Source organism: Hirsutella rhossiliensis, assembly GCF_020360975.1.
Source record: "Hirsutella rhossiliensis strain HR02 chromosome Unknown scaffold00008, whole genome shotgun sequence".
NCBI classification, from domain to species: Eukaryota; Fungi; Ascomycota; class Sordariomycetes; order Hypocreales; family Ophiocordycipitaceae; genus Hirsutella; species Hirsutella rhossiliensis.
In genome coordinates, this window is record NW_025408674.1 from 2608660 (window position 1) to 2626156 (window position 17497).

A 17497-nucleotide genomic window follows, 5' to 3' on the forward strand; every position below is an offset into this window, starting at 1 on the left:
CGCGTTGCATGAGATAAAACCAGGCCCCAAACGCCAATCCGATACCACATGCTGGAATCCCTCGAGCCGCCGACCGAAAGGAAATGAGAAGAAATATATGGAGCCGGAAGGCCGTCTCCACTACTCACAGTCTTCATCTTGTCAGTCTTGTGTGTCTGCCTCAAGCAGAAGCAGTGTGTGTGCAACGTGGTTGTGGTGCTCTGACAACTTCGCGAGTCGACGGTCGCCTTACTACCATCCTCGCCGCGTCGTCCCGCGAGGCTCGAATCCACTTCGTTCCGGGTTTGCGTTGCCCCCGCCCCTAGTTTCTTCCAGGCTTCGTCTGCCGTGAGCGTCCATCTCTGACAGATCAAACATCAGCGGCTCGCCGCTGACCGACTCATCGTCCGCTCGCCCCAGCCTGCTCACCGAGCCCGTGAAACTACCCCGTGATGATTGCGGCGGCGTCGGCCTCATCGCCGCCGCCGCTGCCGCCATGCCCGCATAACGGCGTCGCGGGAACGGCGAGCTTGACTGCACAGAAGGCATGAGCCCATCCGGTGGGTTGCCCTCGGTCGACTCTCGCTGCATCACCTCTGCCGAATCCGAGGGCTGGATTTCCGCCGCCGGCTGAAGGCTGCTCTGGGGGCTGTCGCGCGTCGACGGCCTCCTATCCATCTGCATTTGCCTTCCAAGCAAAGTACTCATTGTCGGCGGTTCCCGGTCGTCGGCGCCCAGGCTGATACTTCGATGTGCCGCGAATGCTAAATCGGCATCGTCGTCGTCAATCATGGCTCGGCTCTGCTGAGCCACTGAGCTCGAGCGCCGTTGGTATGATCCTAAGCGTGGCGAGAGGGGGATGTCGATGGCCGTGGTGCCCTCCTGGGTTATGGTGCTCTCCCTGCTTGGTTCCGGCACTGTCGACACCTGCCGACGGCCGCCCCTGGAGACGACTCTGCCAGTCGTGCTGTAGTCAATGATGGAATTCTCGCTGAGTCTAGAAGGAATGGCGGGAGTGTGCGGCGTGTGCGGCGACACCGGCTTGCCGGGAGAAGTCGACGTCGAGACGGATGCCGGCGCCACCATTCCGGGCACGCTCGTCAGCTGGCGGCTGGAGGAGCTCGAAGAGCGGTGCATCTGCATCGACGACGTCATCGAGTCTCCGAGCGCGTTGTTTGAGTCTCTCATAAGGTGGAACTTGGACAGTTGGGCGATGGTCCTGTTGGTGGCAGATTCCCCCCTCTTCGCCGGCTCAAAGCTCTTGAGAGTCTTCTTGCTATCAAGGGCCTTTAGGAAATCCGAAATGTCATCTTCCTCTGCGTGAAGAGAGCCAGAGCTTGCCGGACCCGGCTCCGCGAGAAATCCGGACCCCGGCTGCGCAACAGACGAGGCGAGACTCTGGCGGCCGCTGCTCGACTGTTCCTCATCGCCGCCTTTGCTGGCGCCGCTTCCGGACGGGCGTCCGCGGCGGTGGGAAAAGCTGCTGCTGTATCGGCTGGTCGATGCCGGACGAGGTGACCCGACCGCGGGCGCATCAGGCGTGCTCGCGGGTGGCCCGCCGCGTAGCGAAGCGGGCATTCCAGCTGTCAGGGAGGAGCGGTTTCTAGGCTGCGAGCCAGCAGTCAAACCGACCGGACGGCTCAGCGAATGTGTCGATGCTGGAGACTCTGGATCGAGTGCTCGTGGAATGGGGGACCCAGACAATGATCCAGCTTTGAATGGCTGAAAGGACACCGACGTCCTCCTGGTAGAAAGATCTGCAAGCCGCGCAGGAGCTCTGGAGGAAGACGGACGGCCCGACACGGGCAACGAGTTGGGGCAGTCAATGCCTGGATTGGTGGGAAACGACGCCGGAGGGGAGCTCGTATCTGATCCAGGAGGTCTCACAGCTCTTAAGGCCGAAATGGGGCTCGTACCCACCGGTCCGTCCCCGTGGAAGGTCGACAGGCTTCCATATGTCTGCTGAACCTCGCCCAGGCCGTTACCGCGACGATGTCCACGCAAGGAGCCCACCTCTGCAGTTGGCGCACGCTGCCTCTCTCCGTACGGCGGCAGGGACGGCTTGAAGAAGTTCTCGTCGACTCCCATGAAGCGGGAGCTGAGCAGAGACTCTGAATCGTCGATGCGGAAGGTGCAGTCATTTCGATAAGTGACGGAAGCACTCAGACGGCCGACGGGCACATCGAGATCCCCAAACATGTACTCTGTTACCGGATCCGTGCGCCCATCGATGGATTGCCTCAGCGGGTCGGGACTCGATCGGTCTGGCTCGGATGTGCGGATTCGGCAGCGAGGTATCAGAGCCGGGTGAGAGCTCTTTGCCGCACTATGGCTGGCAAACTTCCATGCGGGCAGTAAACGGGTGGTGACGAATAGGGTCCTGAAGAAGACGATGGCCTTTTTATATACGGTGGGCAAGATAGGGCCGAAGTCGTCTGCGGGGCTGGCACTATCAATGGTCGTCTTCAGCTCGACTCGCCATCTCTCCAAAATCACCTCTGCGTTCTTGCCCCCGGGGCCGGGCGAGTTGCTGCCGCTGGACGACCCCGTAGCATTGAGCTGTTCCATGACGTCCCACCGTTTGCCGTCATCGTCGAGGATGACGAGGCTCTGGTTTTCCTTGAGTCGCGAGGTATCCAGGTAGACCTCGATGACCATCGGGGGAGGACGACTGTCGAGGCTGCCGCACGTCTTCCATATCTTGAGCTCATCTCTAAAGTCGTCGATCTCGTCGGTTTCGATTTGGTACTGCAGCCAAGGACGTTAGTCAAGATGGCAGACGCCGAGGGCTGGGGAGCAAGCCTTACCCATTTGTTCGTCTTTCGTAAGCCGTTGGCGTTGCGGGTGATCTTGACCTTCATGCGCGCATCGAGGACGAGTATGGCAGCCTTGGCGTAGAAGTTCTGCGGCGGTCAGATTATTCTGCACCAGAGCGAGCAGGGCGGGTAGGGGGGCCCATGGGCGGACCTACTTGAACGATTTGATCTAGCTTCTTGATTGATTCAGCAGGAGGCCCGGGAGAGAAGGCCTGCTCGGCCGTCGGAGAGCTCATGAGGTCCCTCGCCGCCACGTTGGAGCCAGCACGCTGAGCGGTTCCAAGCACGGCATCTCTCTGGTTGTTGGTTCGAGTCTGGTTCGTCTGGGGTGACGAGGCCGGCGAGGAGAGCCTCGGGGGCGCTCGAGCTTGCTGATGCATAATGGGTTTGAAGCTCGGTTCTGGTGAAGAGATGGGTCGAGGGGGTGACGGATCGGGTACGGGTTGTCAGGTGCGGACTGGGGTGTCGATCGAGAACCGAACTTGCTCTTCCATCGTCGACAAGTCTATGCTTTGCGTTGGGGGAGGGGGAGGGGGAAGAATGAAGCCAAGGTGAGGATGAAGGAGGGCTCTGCCGTCTCGTATGGCGTCGACCAGCGAAGAGGATGCCGGATGGCGGGAAGAGCTGCGAAGAGGTGGAAAATGTAGGAAGACCGGGGGGGAGGTCAACCCTGCCTGGTGCGTCACGCAGGCGGCAGCCGACCAGGAGCTTGTCCGGGGATTGGCCGCGATCCGCAGTTAAGGCTGACTTCGGGCTGGCAGCCGGGCAACGGCGGCGGCGGCGGCGACGACGACCCCGAGGAAGACAAGGCGACGACGCCGCTGGAGCGAGCACAAGAAGTGTTGCTCGTTGGGGGTTTTTTTTTTGGTTGCACGAGTGCTCGGGCTTTGTCTCCGCCTCGAGGCAAAGGTAACGACGAGGTCAAATGGATATCTCGCTAGCAGCAGTCCAACAAAGGTACGGAGCCGCTTGGGGCCAGCCAAAGGGGTCCTCGTGACGTGCGATGGTTCAGCCGACGAGGCTCGTCATCGGGCTAGAGGTATCACGCAAAGAGAGTTGGGGTTGTCGGCCTCAACCTCTGCGACAAAGAATGATGGGCTGTGGAAAGCATCTAGCGTGCCGTCGGTACGGCAGACGCGGGCGGCTCAGCAGATGGAGTCACCTGTGGGTACACAAGCCCGGGGTATAGGGGACTTGACCGGCCAGGTACCTTCCGAGCCCGGCCCCACCGTACCAAAGCAGGAGCAGCCACTACTGTAGGACTCGGCGATGCATGCGTCTGCTGGCCTTTCTTTGCCCGGCTTCTTTGACGTTCATTTGCTCATGGTTTCCCGCCTCCTCAAGCCTGCCTGGCATGGTAAGTGACTCAGGGTGCTGTCCAGTGGTAGGTGCCTAGGGGGGAGATACCCGGGTACCTCTGGCATCCAAGGCGTGTCTTGCTGAGTCATTAAGTAGACCTGTGCTGCGCTGTCTGTAGGTACCGGTACTGCGCTGTTCAAGGCGTCTTCGGAGCCTGTTTACGAATCACTTGTGCAACAACTTCCCAAGCACAGGACGCTGGCTGACCACACAATGCCAAACCGGCGACGAGTGCTGAGATACCTGCTATCCATGCTACAGTAGGCAGGCACCAAGTGTCCAAAGAGGGTGTCAGTCTTATCATCAAACTCGAGTGCGGAGTCCTTGCCCGCCGGCCCGCCCCCCGCTGTCTGCCTTTCCTTATCTCAATCTCCCCCTTGTCTAGGTTCATCCATCCGGGGGCCACCCAATGGTACTTGCACATGTCGTGCTCTCGCCATCTGCTCACACGACGAGCTCCAACATGGCGACATCCCGCTTCGGAGACATCGGCCACCCTAGGCCGCCGCTGTACACTGTACTCGTCGTAGACAGTGCCTCTTGGTACCCCTGGACGGGCACTATGTCCTGCACGTGCGGCATGTACCTTTGGCGCGTTGGCGCGGCTATCAGACATCAGAGTCTACACCAACAAAAGCCGTTGGGGACGCTTCGTCATCGTCCATTACTCTGCTGGTTGCCTGGCCACGTCCGTCCTCGCCTCAATCACCCCGTGCGTGCATTGGTACACTACTGCAGCGCTCGGCTCATTGGTGATGGCGACGCATCGCAAACTTCCATCATCTCTCCAGGCAGCCAACAACCCTGACTGTTAGCTCGCGTCTTGCTCCGGTCTCTCTTCCCATTCGTCAGACAAACGGAAGCGTCTTTGTGTTTCCCCTCCCTCTACCAAGTACAACCATACTCTTAACTTGTTAACTACTCGCCCGACTGACTGGCTGCCCGATTAACCCGCTCGACCGGCTGCTGCCTCGGCCTACCGTGCCGTTGGCCATATAGACATTTGGCCTGGGGCAAGTGGCAATACTCGTCATGTAAGTTGGCTTACATCACGGTCCAGGTACTCAAGGCCTCTATGCGTCAATATCTGCCGGGAGCCTCCGCACCCCTCCGTCGAGGCTCTCGACTGTCTAGCTCTAGTTACACGATACCATCACCACCCGCGCGCACCAATCAGGCCTTGCTGCCCTTTCCTTTGGCGCTTCTGCCTCGCCGCGAGCCCGCGCCACCGCCTGGCCCCTTTGAACCTTCGCCATCTCCGCTGGCGCCTGAGGGCTCGCCTCCTTTGCTTCTGCTTCCTCGCCCCTTGCGGTCGCGCCTGTTGTTGCCCGGCGGTCCCTTGTCCTGTTTGGCGAGTCTTCTGGCCTCCTCCTCCTGAGCTCGTTGGCTTTCTTGGTCCCACCATTCCTGGAAAGCTTGCTCCTGCTGAATCTCCTGCAGTGATCGCTTGGCCACCGCCTCCTTGACCAACTCTCGCTCGCGCCTCTGTTGCCCGATAATGTCCGCCATGCTTGCTCCCAGCGACGGCTCCGCCTTGCGTGCTGGCGTCATGTAGGATTTGGAATGCGGCACAAGAGGCTTCTTTTGGTCTCGAGCCGATGGCTCTGACGGTGCCGCTGCTGAGTTGCCCATGCGTCCCTGTCCTGGAAACCTGGTGTCAGGCGAGGCTGTCAGTCTCTGAAATAAATGCGGCTCTGCTTCGCAAGTCACGAGCGATTTCGCCTCAACCGCCGCCGCCGCTTCCCCTTGTATTGCCCCAGACGCCAAAGCCTCCTTCAAGGACGTACTCGGAACCGGTGATGCCGCCTTCCACGGCGATGGCCGAGTAGCTGGCGCGACCGTTTCCCACGGAGCTTGTTTGGACTTTTCGACTTGCGCGGTTGCCCCTGCCTCCACCTCGGCCTGCAACTGGATCTGTCTTTTACGCTCCTTCTGCGACATCTTCATCGGCGGCCTGCTGGACGCCGCCACCTCTTTTGCCTGTGCGGCTAGTCCGGCAGTAAGCTCAGACTGAGAGGATGCCTCCGAAATGATGTCCCTAAGATCCAACTTTGATGTTGGTAGCACGGCAGACGCCCAAGGCCCACTGGTCTTCCTCACAGGGGTGCCAAGTGCCGGAGAGCCCATCCCACCCACCTCTTTTCCTCCATGAGCCGAAAGTCGAGGCGGACAAGGGCTCGATGGCGAGGGCCTTCCTACATCTGCGTCGGCCTTGCCTTTGCCACGCCATGATTCTGGCAATCGTGGGACGCCTCCTACGTCGACGTCTTGATGTGGCTCGAAATCCCCCATGTCGGGAGAGAAAGGGCTGTTGGCACCAGAAAAGTCTTCCTCATCCATATTGAACACCATGTCCCCCTGAGACCTCTTTGTATGTAGAGTCGGGCTGGATTGCTCGTTGCGTCCCTGTTTAGAGGTCCGGCGAGATCTTTCAGGGGTCGGCGAGGCAATCGTGCCTTCATCCAAACTTCCACCGCGCATTTTTTGTGATGAGGAAGCCCTCCTATCATCGTCCTTTTGGGCCAGCTTGAAGGCCATCTCTCTCACACGGCGTTGGCGTTCCTCGTTGACATCTATTACCAGGTCGGGATATTTGTTGTGCAGCAACAAGTCGGCCCTCCCACCCCGAGCAATGGGAAACCTCGCCAGTTGATTGTCACGGACAACTTGGTCCAGCTCCTGTAGGAGATCTTGGTCGAGATTGTCGAGAAGGTGATTCTCCAACATGCATTCGAGCTGCAGGCAAATGTATTCTAACCCAGCGTCTTTGAACTCTGTCACTGAGCAGGGGCTGATTTCGTTGAGAAGGTTGGCAATGTTCCGTGTCGTAGCAAACTTGCCGACCATAGACTGGCAGGCCTGAGATAAGCGGTCCAGCATCAGCTCGTTGGCAGCGTCCATTACATCGAGAACGAGCTCCGAGAAGTCGTCGATAGTCGGCATGGCCACGTCGTTAAACATCCCCTCGCCAACATCAGCATAGAGATGTCGCAGGACGTACTGGAACGTGTCCAATCTGATATGCTTCAAATCAACACTGACTTGCTCTAAAGCGGATGATTCACTGCGTCGTTGAGATAACCATTGACCCTGCGATCTTCCTTGGAACAGGCCCTTGAAGAACGGACATCTCTGGCACAGAAGCTGACTGTGCAACGTGACATCTGCTCCGTCGAGCTGGACGGTAACATCACCATCTTCGAAAAACGTAGGGTCGGACACGGCGTCTTTCATGTCGGCATCCAGTGAGGGTCCCACTCCAGTCTGCAATCGGGCGGCTGCTTCAAGCTTGGGCATGTGCAGCCTCGTTGCCATCTTCATAACTTCCGAGCGGACTTGGCGGAACCGGTATGCGTCCGCTGGAGCGTCGCGAGTGTATCGCCACACGGGGATGATTGCATCTTGATATACGTACAGCACCAAGTTCAACATGGTCAAGACCTCCACACCGGTCAGAGTGAGGACGCGCTTCCCGTCTATGAGTTCAACCACAAACGCATCCGAGAGCGTGGTATCGGTCATCCGCCGGCGGGAAGCCGAAAACGCCTCACGCAGAACGGAGCTCCGCCCGGCAAGGATCCAGCCATGCACCGGTATTGAGATGTCTGGTGCTGTCGTACTTCGCACCTCCATATCGATGTCGGCGTGTCGGAAAGAATAAGCCTGCAGATATTGGAGCAGCTCTTGTTCGAGGTTCACAGAGCGCAAAATCTCACGCGACACTGAACCAGGCCTCTCCCTTGCAATTGCAGCGTCCCATGACTTGCGGGAAGCTTTGACATCGCCAGTCGGTTCGGAAGCCTTGAAAGCTCGCAGGCACAGGAGGGAACCAACGTCCTCCCAGAGCGACTGCTTGGCGATGCCAATCTCCTGGGACATGACGCTCTTGTCTCTTCTGACGGCGGCGAACGCCCCAAAGGTGGAGCTCCGCACATTGACGCATCCGGTGATGTAGGGCACCCGTTCAAATTTGAAGTCCTTTTTCTTGATATCCTGGGACGTGGGAAAGCTCGCGGCTTTGCCCTTGACGCGCTTAACCCTCTTCCAGATGGCGCCGGATTCCGTGCACAGGATGACAGACCCGTGCTCGCCGACGCTCACGGAGGTGACACCGTCCTTCCTCGAGTCCCATATGCAATGCGGTTGTGTGACGGCGCCCTTGATCTTGACCGGATTGGTAGTGGAGCCGGCAGGTGGGCTGGTGTCTACCTTGTTGTTCACATGCATGGTGAACAAGTCCCCGCGTGCTGTGATGGCTGCGATCGTTTCACCGCCCGACGTGATGTATTGAATCTCTTTCCACCCGGGGTCATGTCTGCTCAAGAACGAGCTTGCCACCAGGCTGTGGTTGGTGAAAACATCGGGGACTGGAAACTTGACGAGATTATAACCATAGTTGGCAAAAACCCACACAGAGTTGTTCGAGAGCAAGCAAACCGTGGCCTTGTCAATTGCCGAGACCATTTGAATGGGCGCAGAGAGAAGCGATGCTGCCACCTTGCGAGGTGTCTGCTGGACATCAAGCGACCTCGAATCAGCATCCATGAGTGCCAGCTGTCCCAAGTTGCGGCCCCAACAGTATAGCGACGAGCCGGTATGGGCGACAGAGTGAATGGCAGACGCGGCAACGCCTTGAATAATCTCCTTCTTGAGAGTGCCGAAGACTTGACGCGGCGTCACGCTCATGGGCTCCTCGTCAGATCTGGCAGGGGGCGGGAGAGCATAGCCGAGCTGGGAGTCAGAATTGAGACCCCAGGTCCAAAGTTCGCCGTTGCCGGCGACAGCCACGGAATGATTTTGCCCGAGCGCGACCTGTCGTACCTTTCGGTCCGCAAAGGGTCCTAGCACTGGCGCGAACCGGAACTGGGTGTTCTCATGGCCGAGGCCGAGCCTCCCACCCCTTCCGACACCGCACACGTAGAGGTTTGACACGGGGTCGGTGGTCAGAAGGGCGCTATGAAGCTTCGACATGACCACATCTTGGATGACCAAAGGACGATTGCGAAGTAGAGTCGAGATGCTGCTCAGGTCCGGCAGCGAGGGGGGCGATTCCAGGGCCTGATCTTCTAGGTGTGACTCGTAGAAGCGGTATAGGAGCTCGTCCGGTCGTTGGAGCAGGATACGCTCGGGAAATTGACGATCGTCTTCATCGCCAACGCCAAGAGAGAGGTTCTTGTTGCTCCCAAACACGTAGAATTCGCCACCTTCGATCGAGTGCTTGATGCTGTGGGAAACGCTGGCGGTGCTGCGACTTGTCAGATGGCGTCAAGCAAGGGACATGGAACGGAATAGGGGTGGGCACAAACACTTGGGTCGCTTCGTCCTCGGTGTCGCTTCCATCCGATCCACTGTCTGACCTTCTCAACTCTTGCGAATTGGCCAAGGCTCTCGTGGCAATGGTTGAGTTGTACACGTCGAAAGGGCTGTTTCCTTCATGGTCCTTTGTCTTGATGAGCTGGCCAACCTTGCCGATGGATTGAAGCGCAGGATTCGTCAGATCGCTGCGCTCCTTGGCGAGGAGAAGTCGCGCAATGGATATATTCCCAAAGTACAGCGACCTGTGTAGGGCATTCCAGCCGGACTCGGGGTCTTGAGCGTAGAGGTCGATGGACGGGTGCTCGATGAGGGCTTGAACGAAGTCGCAGGCGTTGGGATCGATGGAAGAAGCGGCGCGCAGCAAGACGGTCAGCCCGGCGTGGTCCCGGCTGTTGACTTCGCTTCGGCTCAGGCCGGAGCTGCCGTCCTTGGATCTGGTGTAGCCCGAGGCAAGCACCAGAGCTCTGCGCGACTTTGCGAGCCCGCCAGGACTCGCACCTAGGTATCCTCCACCAGTTCCTGTTGCAGGGCTCTTGGAGGCGGAATGCGAGCCGAGACCGCCCGGGCCCAGCAGACGCCGAAACCTGTCGACATCGTTTTCCCAGTAGTATTTCCACAGCAGATGACTCATGGGCAGGCGCGAGCGACTCTGCTGGGCGCTTGAAATGGCACCTCGCTGTGAGTCTCTGCGGATCACGGCGTGTTTAAAGGTGCGATTTGTAGCGCCGGAGTGCTCAACGACGGCGGCGGGAGCACTCGGCGGACTTGGTTGTATGGCAATGGAGCAACGGTGGTCTGTCGGGGATGCGAAGCGATGCGCGCGTCGATCGGGGGCGAGTCTGGAGCTCGGCTAACGGGGCAGCACGGGGCGGCGTGGGGAGGCGACTGCGACGATGCGATGCGAGATCGAGGTGAAGCACGTGGCGATAATCGAAGCTGTTGCGAGGGTATTTGGTTGGCGCGCGCGAAAGTGGTGAGAGAAGAACGGGCGTTGAGTGAAATGTGGCTTTGGCCTCCGTTCCTGGAACTGTTGAAAGTTAATATGCGCGTGCCGGAATGGATCCTCTGCGGGTGGCGGCGGGGCAGGCTAATCGGCACAAGCTACAGAGTAGGCCTACGGCAGCTGCAGCTTCCAAGCCCCGCGTCAGTATCGATCGATACTGTATTAAGTTACATCCCCCACTTGCAAATCGTCCGTCTTGTTTCGGTGACGAGCAAGGAGGCCAACTCGTAGTTGATACGACTTGATTTCTGGAGCTGGCCCCATGAGGATGAGGACAGACGTCGTCGAGCAAAATGTTCTCTCGGACATCGTCGAATAAAGCTTCTAGTAATCGTCCGGCAGCACAACCACAACATCACGCCTCGCTTCGGCTCTCAGCTTGAATTGCCACAGCTCGTCTATCTACCTATCTTGCCAATCCTGCACTCGCTTTCCTCGTCCTCTCTCCTAGCTTCAGACCCCTTGCACTAACAGGCACAAAAGCAATGCTTCCTCCCTCCTCTACTTTCCTACTATCCTACTACACAAAAACATCGCTGATTGCCTCCTCAGCTGCTCCAGACCTGACGGACACCCGCCCACCACCGTCACTCAATGCGACATGACCGCTCGATAGCAGTCCATACTAAGTTCCACCGAGTACGCCAAGAGGCGATCCTGCGTTAGAGGCAGGTTCAGGATTCGAGAACGGAGTTCCATGTCCTGGTGTCAACATTAGCTTCGCCACCCCGAGACTGCAATCGACAAATGCATACCTTTTTCTTCACAGCCAACTTCAAGAGCTCCCGAGCCGTCTCGTCAGCCATGTCCGACACGGCGGCATACCGCATTAGCTCGCTTTCGCCGACGCCATCGTGCATAGCTCTGAGGCCCGCCAGGAGCTTCTCAAGCAGGGCGGCCGGCGCACCTTCACCCTTGCCACGGTGCAGCACGAGGGTAAGAAAGCTGCTATACATGTCGCCGCCCAGCGACCAATCCGGGATAGAGTCTTGGCGTCCTTCAAACTGGGAAATCAAGGCCGAAAGTGAGACATAGTCGCGCTCGATGATTGCTCGAGGTGCCACCTGCTGGACCAGCACCCGATGAGCTTCCGTGAAAGATCCGGCTCGAAGCAGACAATGGACTTCCGCCGATGCGTCCTTCTTGACGCTACGCATGTACAAAGCCTCCGCTTCCCACAGCCATGTTGCCGGGATCTGGAACTTTTCCGTCAGAATTGCAAACACTGTTCCCGAGTCGGGGCCAACCAGGCCAGCATGTCGGCAGATGTGTTCCCGTATCGCCTTGGTGCGCGCGGTGGCATCCCGAAGGTGAAGTAAGACGAACACGGCCTCAAGCCATTCGCCCGCGGCCGTCAGCTGAGCTGCATAAGTCATTGTCGATGCGTCGGCCTTTGCGGCTTCACCTTGTCCAAAAGATACCTTGCCCGTCGAGACAAGAGCCAGGCCCAGCTGCCAGGAGAGCCGCATGTCGAGTGGGGACAGCTGAGAATTCTCAGGACGCAGTATCGCTTCCAAGTCGGCATGCTCATCGGCGTACAGTTGCAAAAGCCCCCATAGCAGATCTTGACGCCTACTCGCGTCCATGTCGCTCCACAATGGTCTGATGCCCTGCTCATTGTACCACGGTCGGGGAAGATCCTCCCTATCCTGGCCAATGTCCTCCTTGAAGCTCATCACGGCTGCAGCGGCGCTGTCTTGTTGTGCGATGGCGTACCACAGCCTCAGACCAAACGACTGTCTCCAGTCCAATCCAAACTTTTTGGAGATGACGAACGACTCCAAGCGATCCTCGACTGGGACTCCCTTCATTCCCTCGCAAACGCAAGCATTTCCGCTCAAGAGCTCGTAAATGGTGCGAATTGCATCAGAGAATTCAGACAGCATCTTCGCGTCGTACCATGCCCTGAGCTGCTCCTTCATGTCTTTCTTGGCAGCATCGCAGGTGCCTATAAGCGGCACCAGGGTTCCGAGTCGAAGGTTTTTGCCCTCCAACAGGTACTTGCAAGCTTCGGTGATCCGATGACCCGCGAGACACGCGACAACCTTTTCCTCGCAGGTGCCTGCGAGTCCGATGTTTGTCGCAGAGGCCTGCTCAACCAGATCGGCCCAGAATCGCGACAGCCTGGTTTTCCTTGATAGGTGCTCCGTCTCTGCCGAGACTGATGGGCTGGCTCGATCAAAGAGGATGCTTGCCAGCTCCCACACACGCTGTTCATGGAGGTTGGCCGGGTCATTCAAGTCTTCGCGGTGGAATAGATCTTGAAGCGTGGCGGCATGCAGAGTGGCCAGGGGGACTCCGTCGACCAGGCGAATATCGGTCAATTCATCTTGGGCTCTTAGAAACTTTCTCGAAGGCTGCGCGAGTGTTAGAAAATGCATATTTACCGGGAGAAGCTCAAGCAAGTGATTTCGTACCGCTGTAGAGAATTTCCCAAACCTAAGCTCCTGCGTCAGAGTTTGGACGCCCGATCGATGAAGAGCGAGGACGTCCGAAGTGTCGCGAAGCAGTCGGCCCGGTTGCTTAGTGTCCAACGCCCGGGTCAACAACAACGTTTCCCCTGGCCCCCAAGTTGGACGCGATGCGTTGTGGAAAGCTTGCTCGCCTTCGTCAATGATCAGTGTTTTGTCCTGCCGCTCGTAGGGCCACTAGAAAAGAGAGAAAATAGTCAGCACTTGTCGATGTTTGTCGTGCCCCTAAGCGCAGCGACACAAATCAAACCCTCTCCGCGAGTCTTTTTACCTGGGGGAAGCCCTTTGTAGGCAACGAAGCGCCAAGATTCTGTCGCGCAGGCCTAGGCTTCTCAAACAACGAGTTCATCAAGTCGATGCTGGTGGCGAATCCGTGGCCCTTGTCCATTGCCATCTGGCTTCTCGCCGCCAGCCCGCTTGCTCTGTCTGTCTTGGTTGGGCTTTGCCCCCATATGGACGACTTACGAAGTAAATTCCCGTCGTCGTCAAGATTCGCAGGCTCGCCAGTCAACTTGGAAGGCGACTCGTTCAACTCCCTCAGCATCTGACGGTCTCGCTTGACGGGACTGACAGTCTTTCGAAGCATCTCCATCCAGTCGTCACCATCGGCGACCTCGAGCTGCACCGGTCCAACCGAGTCCTTCATCGCTCGCATTCTTGCTCTGAGAATGCCACCAGGAGTGCTTCTCTTGGCTTCCGGGTCATTCTCCGACGAGGCGTCGTCACGCTCCGCGGCATGATGCAGTCCGACAGAAGACCTCGTCATGTCTTCGTCCTCGGACACGTCATATCCGTCGTCCATGTTGCTGTTGTACTCATCGAGGGACAACCGCACGTTGGACGCCGAATCCGCGGAGCTAACCCCTAAAAAAGACTGCTTTCCGGTAACAAGGTCCTGAGTGTAAAGGTCCTCCTGCTGATCAAACGCGCCCGGGACACCCTTGGGATGGTTGAACTCAAAAGTGTCGTCTTCCATGGCAGAGTCTACATTCATGCCGAGGGACGTAGGCTGGGCTGGAGGGGCAGGTTCAGGGCCGCCCGTCACCTGTGGGACTTCTTCCCCGTCCGATTCGTCGTCCGAATCATCCAAGCCATAGGTCGTGAAATGCTCGACGGAGAAGGTCCAGATGCCGGTTTCTTGATTGTACTCCTCAAAAGTGGTGTCGGGTATCCGCTTCAGTCGCTCGACGTGCTTCTTGAAGCGCTTGGGATCGTTGGCCACTTGCTTGTCACGTCCTGCGCGGGGCCACGAGTGCTCGAGAGTGATTCTGGCGGGCACATTGAGACCTTTGCCAACAGGTGGCTTCTTTGCTGGGTTGGGATACACGGTGGCAGACCGAGGTTCGAGTTGAATCACGCCGCCACTGAGCTCGTCGATTTCGATACCGCTTATGTCGACAGGTATCTTGAACTTGATGAAGCCAACGTTCGCGCGGCCGATGGTGAAACCGTCGATTCTCTGTCGCTGCATTCTGTTCATGTTGAGAAGCTCCTCCTTACTTGGTACCATCCAGTAGTTTCCAGGGGCGTTGTCGAGCCCGACGGCGGTTTGCGCCTCCGGAGTGGCGGTACTGTCCTCTTCATGAACAATAGCCAGCTCGTTGCCCTTGACTTGTTCGGTCTCCGGAGTCTTCGATCCGTTCGCGAGGACAGAGGGCCGATTCTGGCGTGGAGTAGACTCGTCGGTCTGAGAGCCTGGCGTTCCCTCTGGAGCCGGAAGCGCGTTTCGCACGGGGGTCTCGTCCTCAGCCTCAACATTGCTTGTGTCGAAGCTGACACGCTTGGATAGCTTGCGGGCGCTCGAGTTGCCATCAACAGCTTGCCTGTCTTTCTGAGGTGTGGAAAACAGATCGCTCCTGATGTCTCTGTTTATGACCAGCTTCTTCGATCCGGTGCTTCCATACCAGCGGGCGTTTGAGCTGGACGAAAAGGCCCCGGGCGCAAGAATGCTATCTTCTGTGTTGAAGCTGCGACGAAGGTTATTCGTCGACATGCTCTTGCTCAGAGTGCCGGCGGAGCTGGGGCCAAGTAGGTTGCGACCGAGCGCACCAGGCGTACTGGAGATGCTGCTGGCGGGGCTGGCACCTGGGGTGCCGTACGAACTGTACGAGAAGCCGAAGCCTCGTTTTTGAGGAGTGGCGAATCGAGACGCCGCAGCTGGAGCGAGCTTGTACATTGGTAGGATGGAGCTCCTCCGCGGCTTCGGGTTACCGCTCAAAGGAGTGGCGAGGGGTCCAGGGTTAGAGACCTCATTACCGCTCACCCCAGCAAACAGAGACGGGCTGCCATAGGCCGACACATCATTGAGGTTTGCCGTAAGCCCTTGTGGGGCGTTGCCGCCCTGCTGCGAGCTTCCGAGCAAGGAACCGCCGAACCCAGAGGCTTGAGTCTGCTGCTGGTTCGGGTTGTTTCCAAAGAGCGAGCCGCCTTGGTTCTGAGTGCTCTGGCCCCCAAATAGACTCGGCGTCGAGGTTTGATTGGTGCTGCCGAAGAGACCGCCGGGCTTTTGCTGGGCATTGTTCGTCGCGCCGAACAATGAAGAACCGGCTGCCTGCTGGTTTGGAGCATTTGAACCCAGTCCCCCAAACATTCCCGCGCCTCCAGCGTTATTGGCCTGACCAGTGTTGGCGCCACCAAACAGACTGTTGCCAGTGCTGGGCTTTGATGCGCCAAAAAGTCCACCCGCAGCTGGTGTGGTGGTATTAGTCCCAAAGGCGCCCGTTGCTGGTTGCTGGTTGTTGGTGTTCCCGAAGACACCGCCAGAAGCTGGATTGGCGTTGCTCGAGCCGAACAGACCTCCCGAAGCGGATTTCTGCTGGTTGTTGCCGAACAAGCCCCCACTCTGCTGATTCGTGTTCTGGGTGCCGAAGCCGGCTCCGAAGCCAGAGCCGGCGTTTTGTTGCGGTTGCTGGTTGTTGCCAAAGAGACCTCCGCCCGACTGCTGGGTGTTGTTTGTGCCGCCAAACAGGCCAGATCCTGTAGTGTTGCTCGCTGCTCCAAAAGCACCTCCGGAGGTGGCTCCAAATCCAGATGGGGCGTTGTTGGCATTGGTATTGCCGAAGCTGAATCCACTTCCCTGAGGCTTGTTGGCCTGATTATTCGAGCCGAAAAGACCACCGGTGGCAGCGTTGTTCGTAGCACCAAAGGTACTTGTGTTGTTCGTCGCGCCGAATCCTCCCCCGGAGCCAGATCCGAAAAGGCCACCGCTCTGCTGGTTCGCGGTGTTACCAAACAAACCACCACTCGGCTTGTTGTTGCCGCCAAAGAGACCGCCGGACGTGTTACTGGCATTGCCACCAAAAGCGCTGGCACCAGTCTGTCCAAACCCAGCGGTGGTAGTGTTGTTGGCGTTGCCGGATCCAAAGAGCCCGCCGGTCGTGGCGGGGGCCGCGTTTGACGCTCCTCCAAAGGCGCTTGGAGTCTGGTTATTCGTCGAGCCGAAGCCTCCTCCGAAGCCAGAGCTTACGCCAAAGGCACCGGCTCCGCTGGCATTTCCATGGCGACGCCCTTGCACGTAGTCTGCCAATCTCAACTCCTCGGCCGACCATTTCCGATATGGGTCCTGGAACAAGATGTTTTGGAACGAATTAGACTGGTTCGTGCTGTTGGGCTCCTTTTCGGTCAAGGCCTGGAAAGGCGTCGTCGCGGTGCCGGGTGGATCGCCAACTCCGCCTCCCAGGCCGGGGTTGTTTGCGGCACCAAAGCCGCCGCCGCCGAAGCCGCTGCCGGAGCTTGCAGCACCGCCGCCGAAGAGTGACGAGCCGGTGTTGCTCGTGGCGCCGAAGCCTGTCTTGTTGGCGTTGCTGGCGAACATGCTGCCGCCTGCAGTATTGCCGCCGCCAAAGGGGGACGAGGTGGTGGTATTGTTGGCGGGGGTGGTGCCAAATCCACCGAAACCTGTGGTGCTGGCATTGTTGGTGTTGGAAGAGCCAAGAAACCCGCCGGGGGCTGTGGTGCTGGATCCAAAAGCAGGCTTGCTACCAAAGCCACTAGCGGTGGTGTTTGCACCGAATCCTGCTACATCCATGTCAGTAAAGACTCGTCACACGGGTAGAGCAAACCGAAGAGAAATGGGAACGCAAGGCGCAGGGAGAGAGATACCTGATGAAGAGCCGCCGAAGCCTGGGGCATTGGCGTTACCTCCAAACATACCGCCTCCTGTGTTGGCGCTTTGACCAAAACCGCCGCTGGCATTGGTCGAACCAAAGCCTAGAGATGGCCATGTTAGCATAGCTCTTGTGCGCAGGGCTGTCTCAGCAGTACCTGAAGCTGCGTTATTGTTTGCGCCGAACCCGCCAAACCCACTCGATGTCTGGTTGTTGTTTGAGCCGAAGCCCCCGAAGCCGCCGCTACCAAACGACATGATGCCGGAAGGCTGCGGCTTACGGGATTCGAGGCTGCAGTTTGCCTAAACTCGACGTAGCTCGTCGCGTGGTCGTGGACGCTGGGTCGCAAACGCGATCGTCTGGGCGAGCTAAAAGTCGGCAAGTCCGTACATGTGCCTGAGCTGCTTGGGTGCGGTCCGGTATCTCGTCAAGGGGGAAGAAGGCTCT

At 58.3% G+C, this 17497-nt stretch overlaps 3 protein-coding genes across 3 annotated transcripts; all 3 read right to left on the reverse strand.

Annotated features, from left to right (window-relative positions):
• Positions 1–231: 231 nt before the first annotated feature.
• On the reverse strand, positions 232–3175 carry HRG_07679 (autophagy-related protein; the record flags this gene model as incomplete). The annotated part of the gene is made up of 6 exons (XM_044866150.1): positions 232–1295; positions 1377–1582; positions 1718–1847; positions 2010–2727; positions 2787–2882; positions 2951–3175. The coding sequence occupies 6 exons, from the start codon at positions 3173–3175 to the stop codon at positions 232–234; spliced, it is 2439 nt and encodes an 812-aa protein (XP_044719114.1).
• Positions 3176–5327: 2152 nt separating this feature from the next.
• On the reverse strand, positions 5328–10101 carry HRG_07680 (regulator of chromosome condensation (RCC1) repeat domain-containing protein; the record flags this gene model as incomplete). The annotated part of the gene is made up of 6 exons (XM_044866151.1): positions 5328–5851; positions 5942–6095; positions 6291–6298; positions 6371–7876; positions 7922–9399; positions 9461–10101. 6 exons carry the CDS (start codon positions 10099–10101, stop codon positions 5328–5330), a joined length of 4311 nt encoding a protein of 1436 aa, XP_044719115.1.
• A 963-nt stretch (positions 10102–11064) lies between these two features.
• On the reverse strand, positions 11065–17307 carry HRG_07681 (nuclear protein 96 domain-containing protein; the record flags this gene model as incomplete). The annotated part of the gene is made up of 11 exons (XM_044866152.1): positions 11065–11175; positions 11229–12045; positions 12097–12830; positions 12891–13121; positions 13216–14962; positions 15044–15710; positions 15786–16365; positions 16411–16766; positions 16836–16958; positions 17046–17153; positions 17250–17307. The coding sequence occupies 11 exons, from the start codon at positions 17305–17307 to the stop codon at positions 11065–11067; spliced, it is 5532 nt and encodes a 1843-aa protein (XP_044719116.1).
• Positions 17308–17497: the final 190 nt, after the last annotated feature.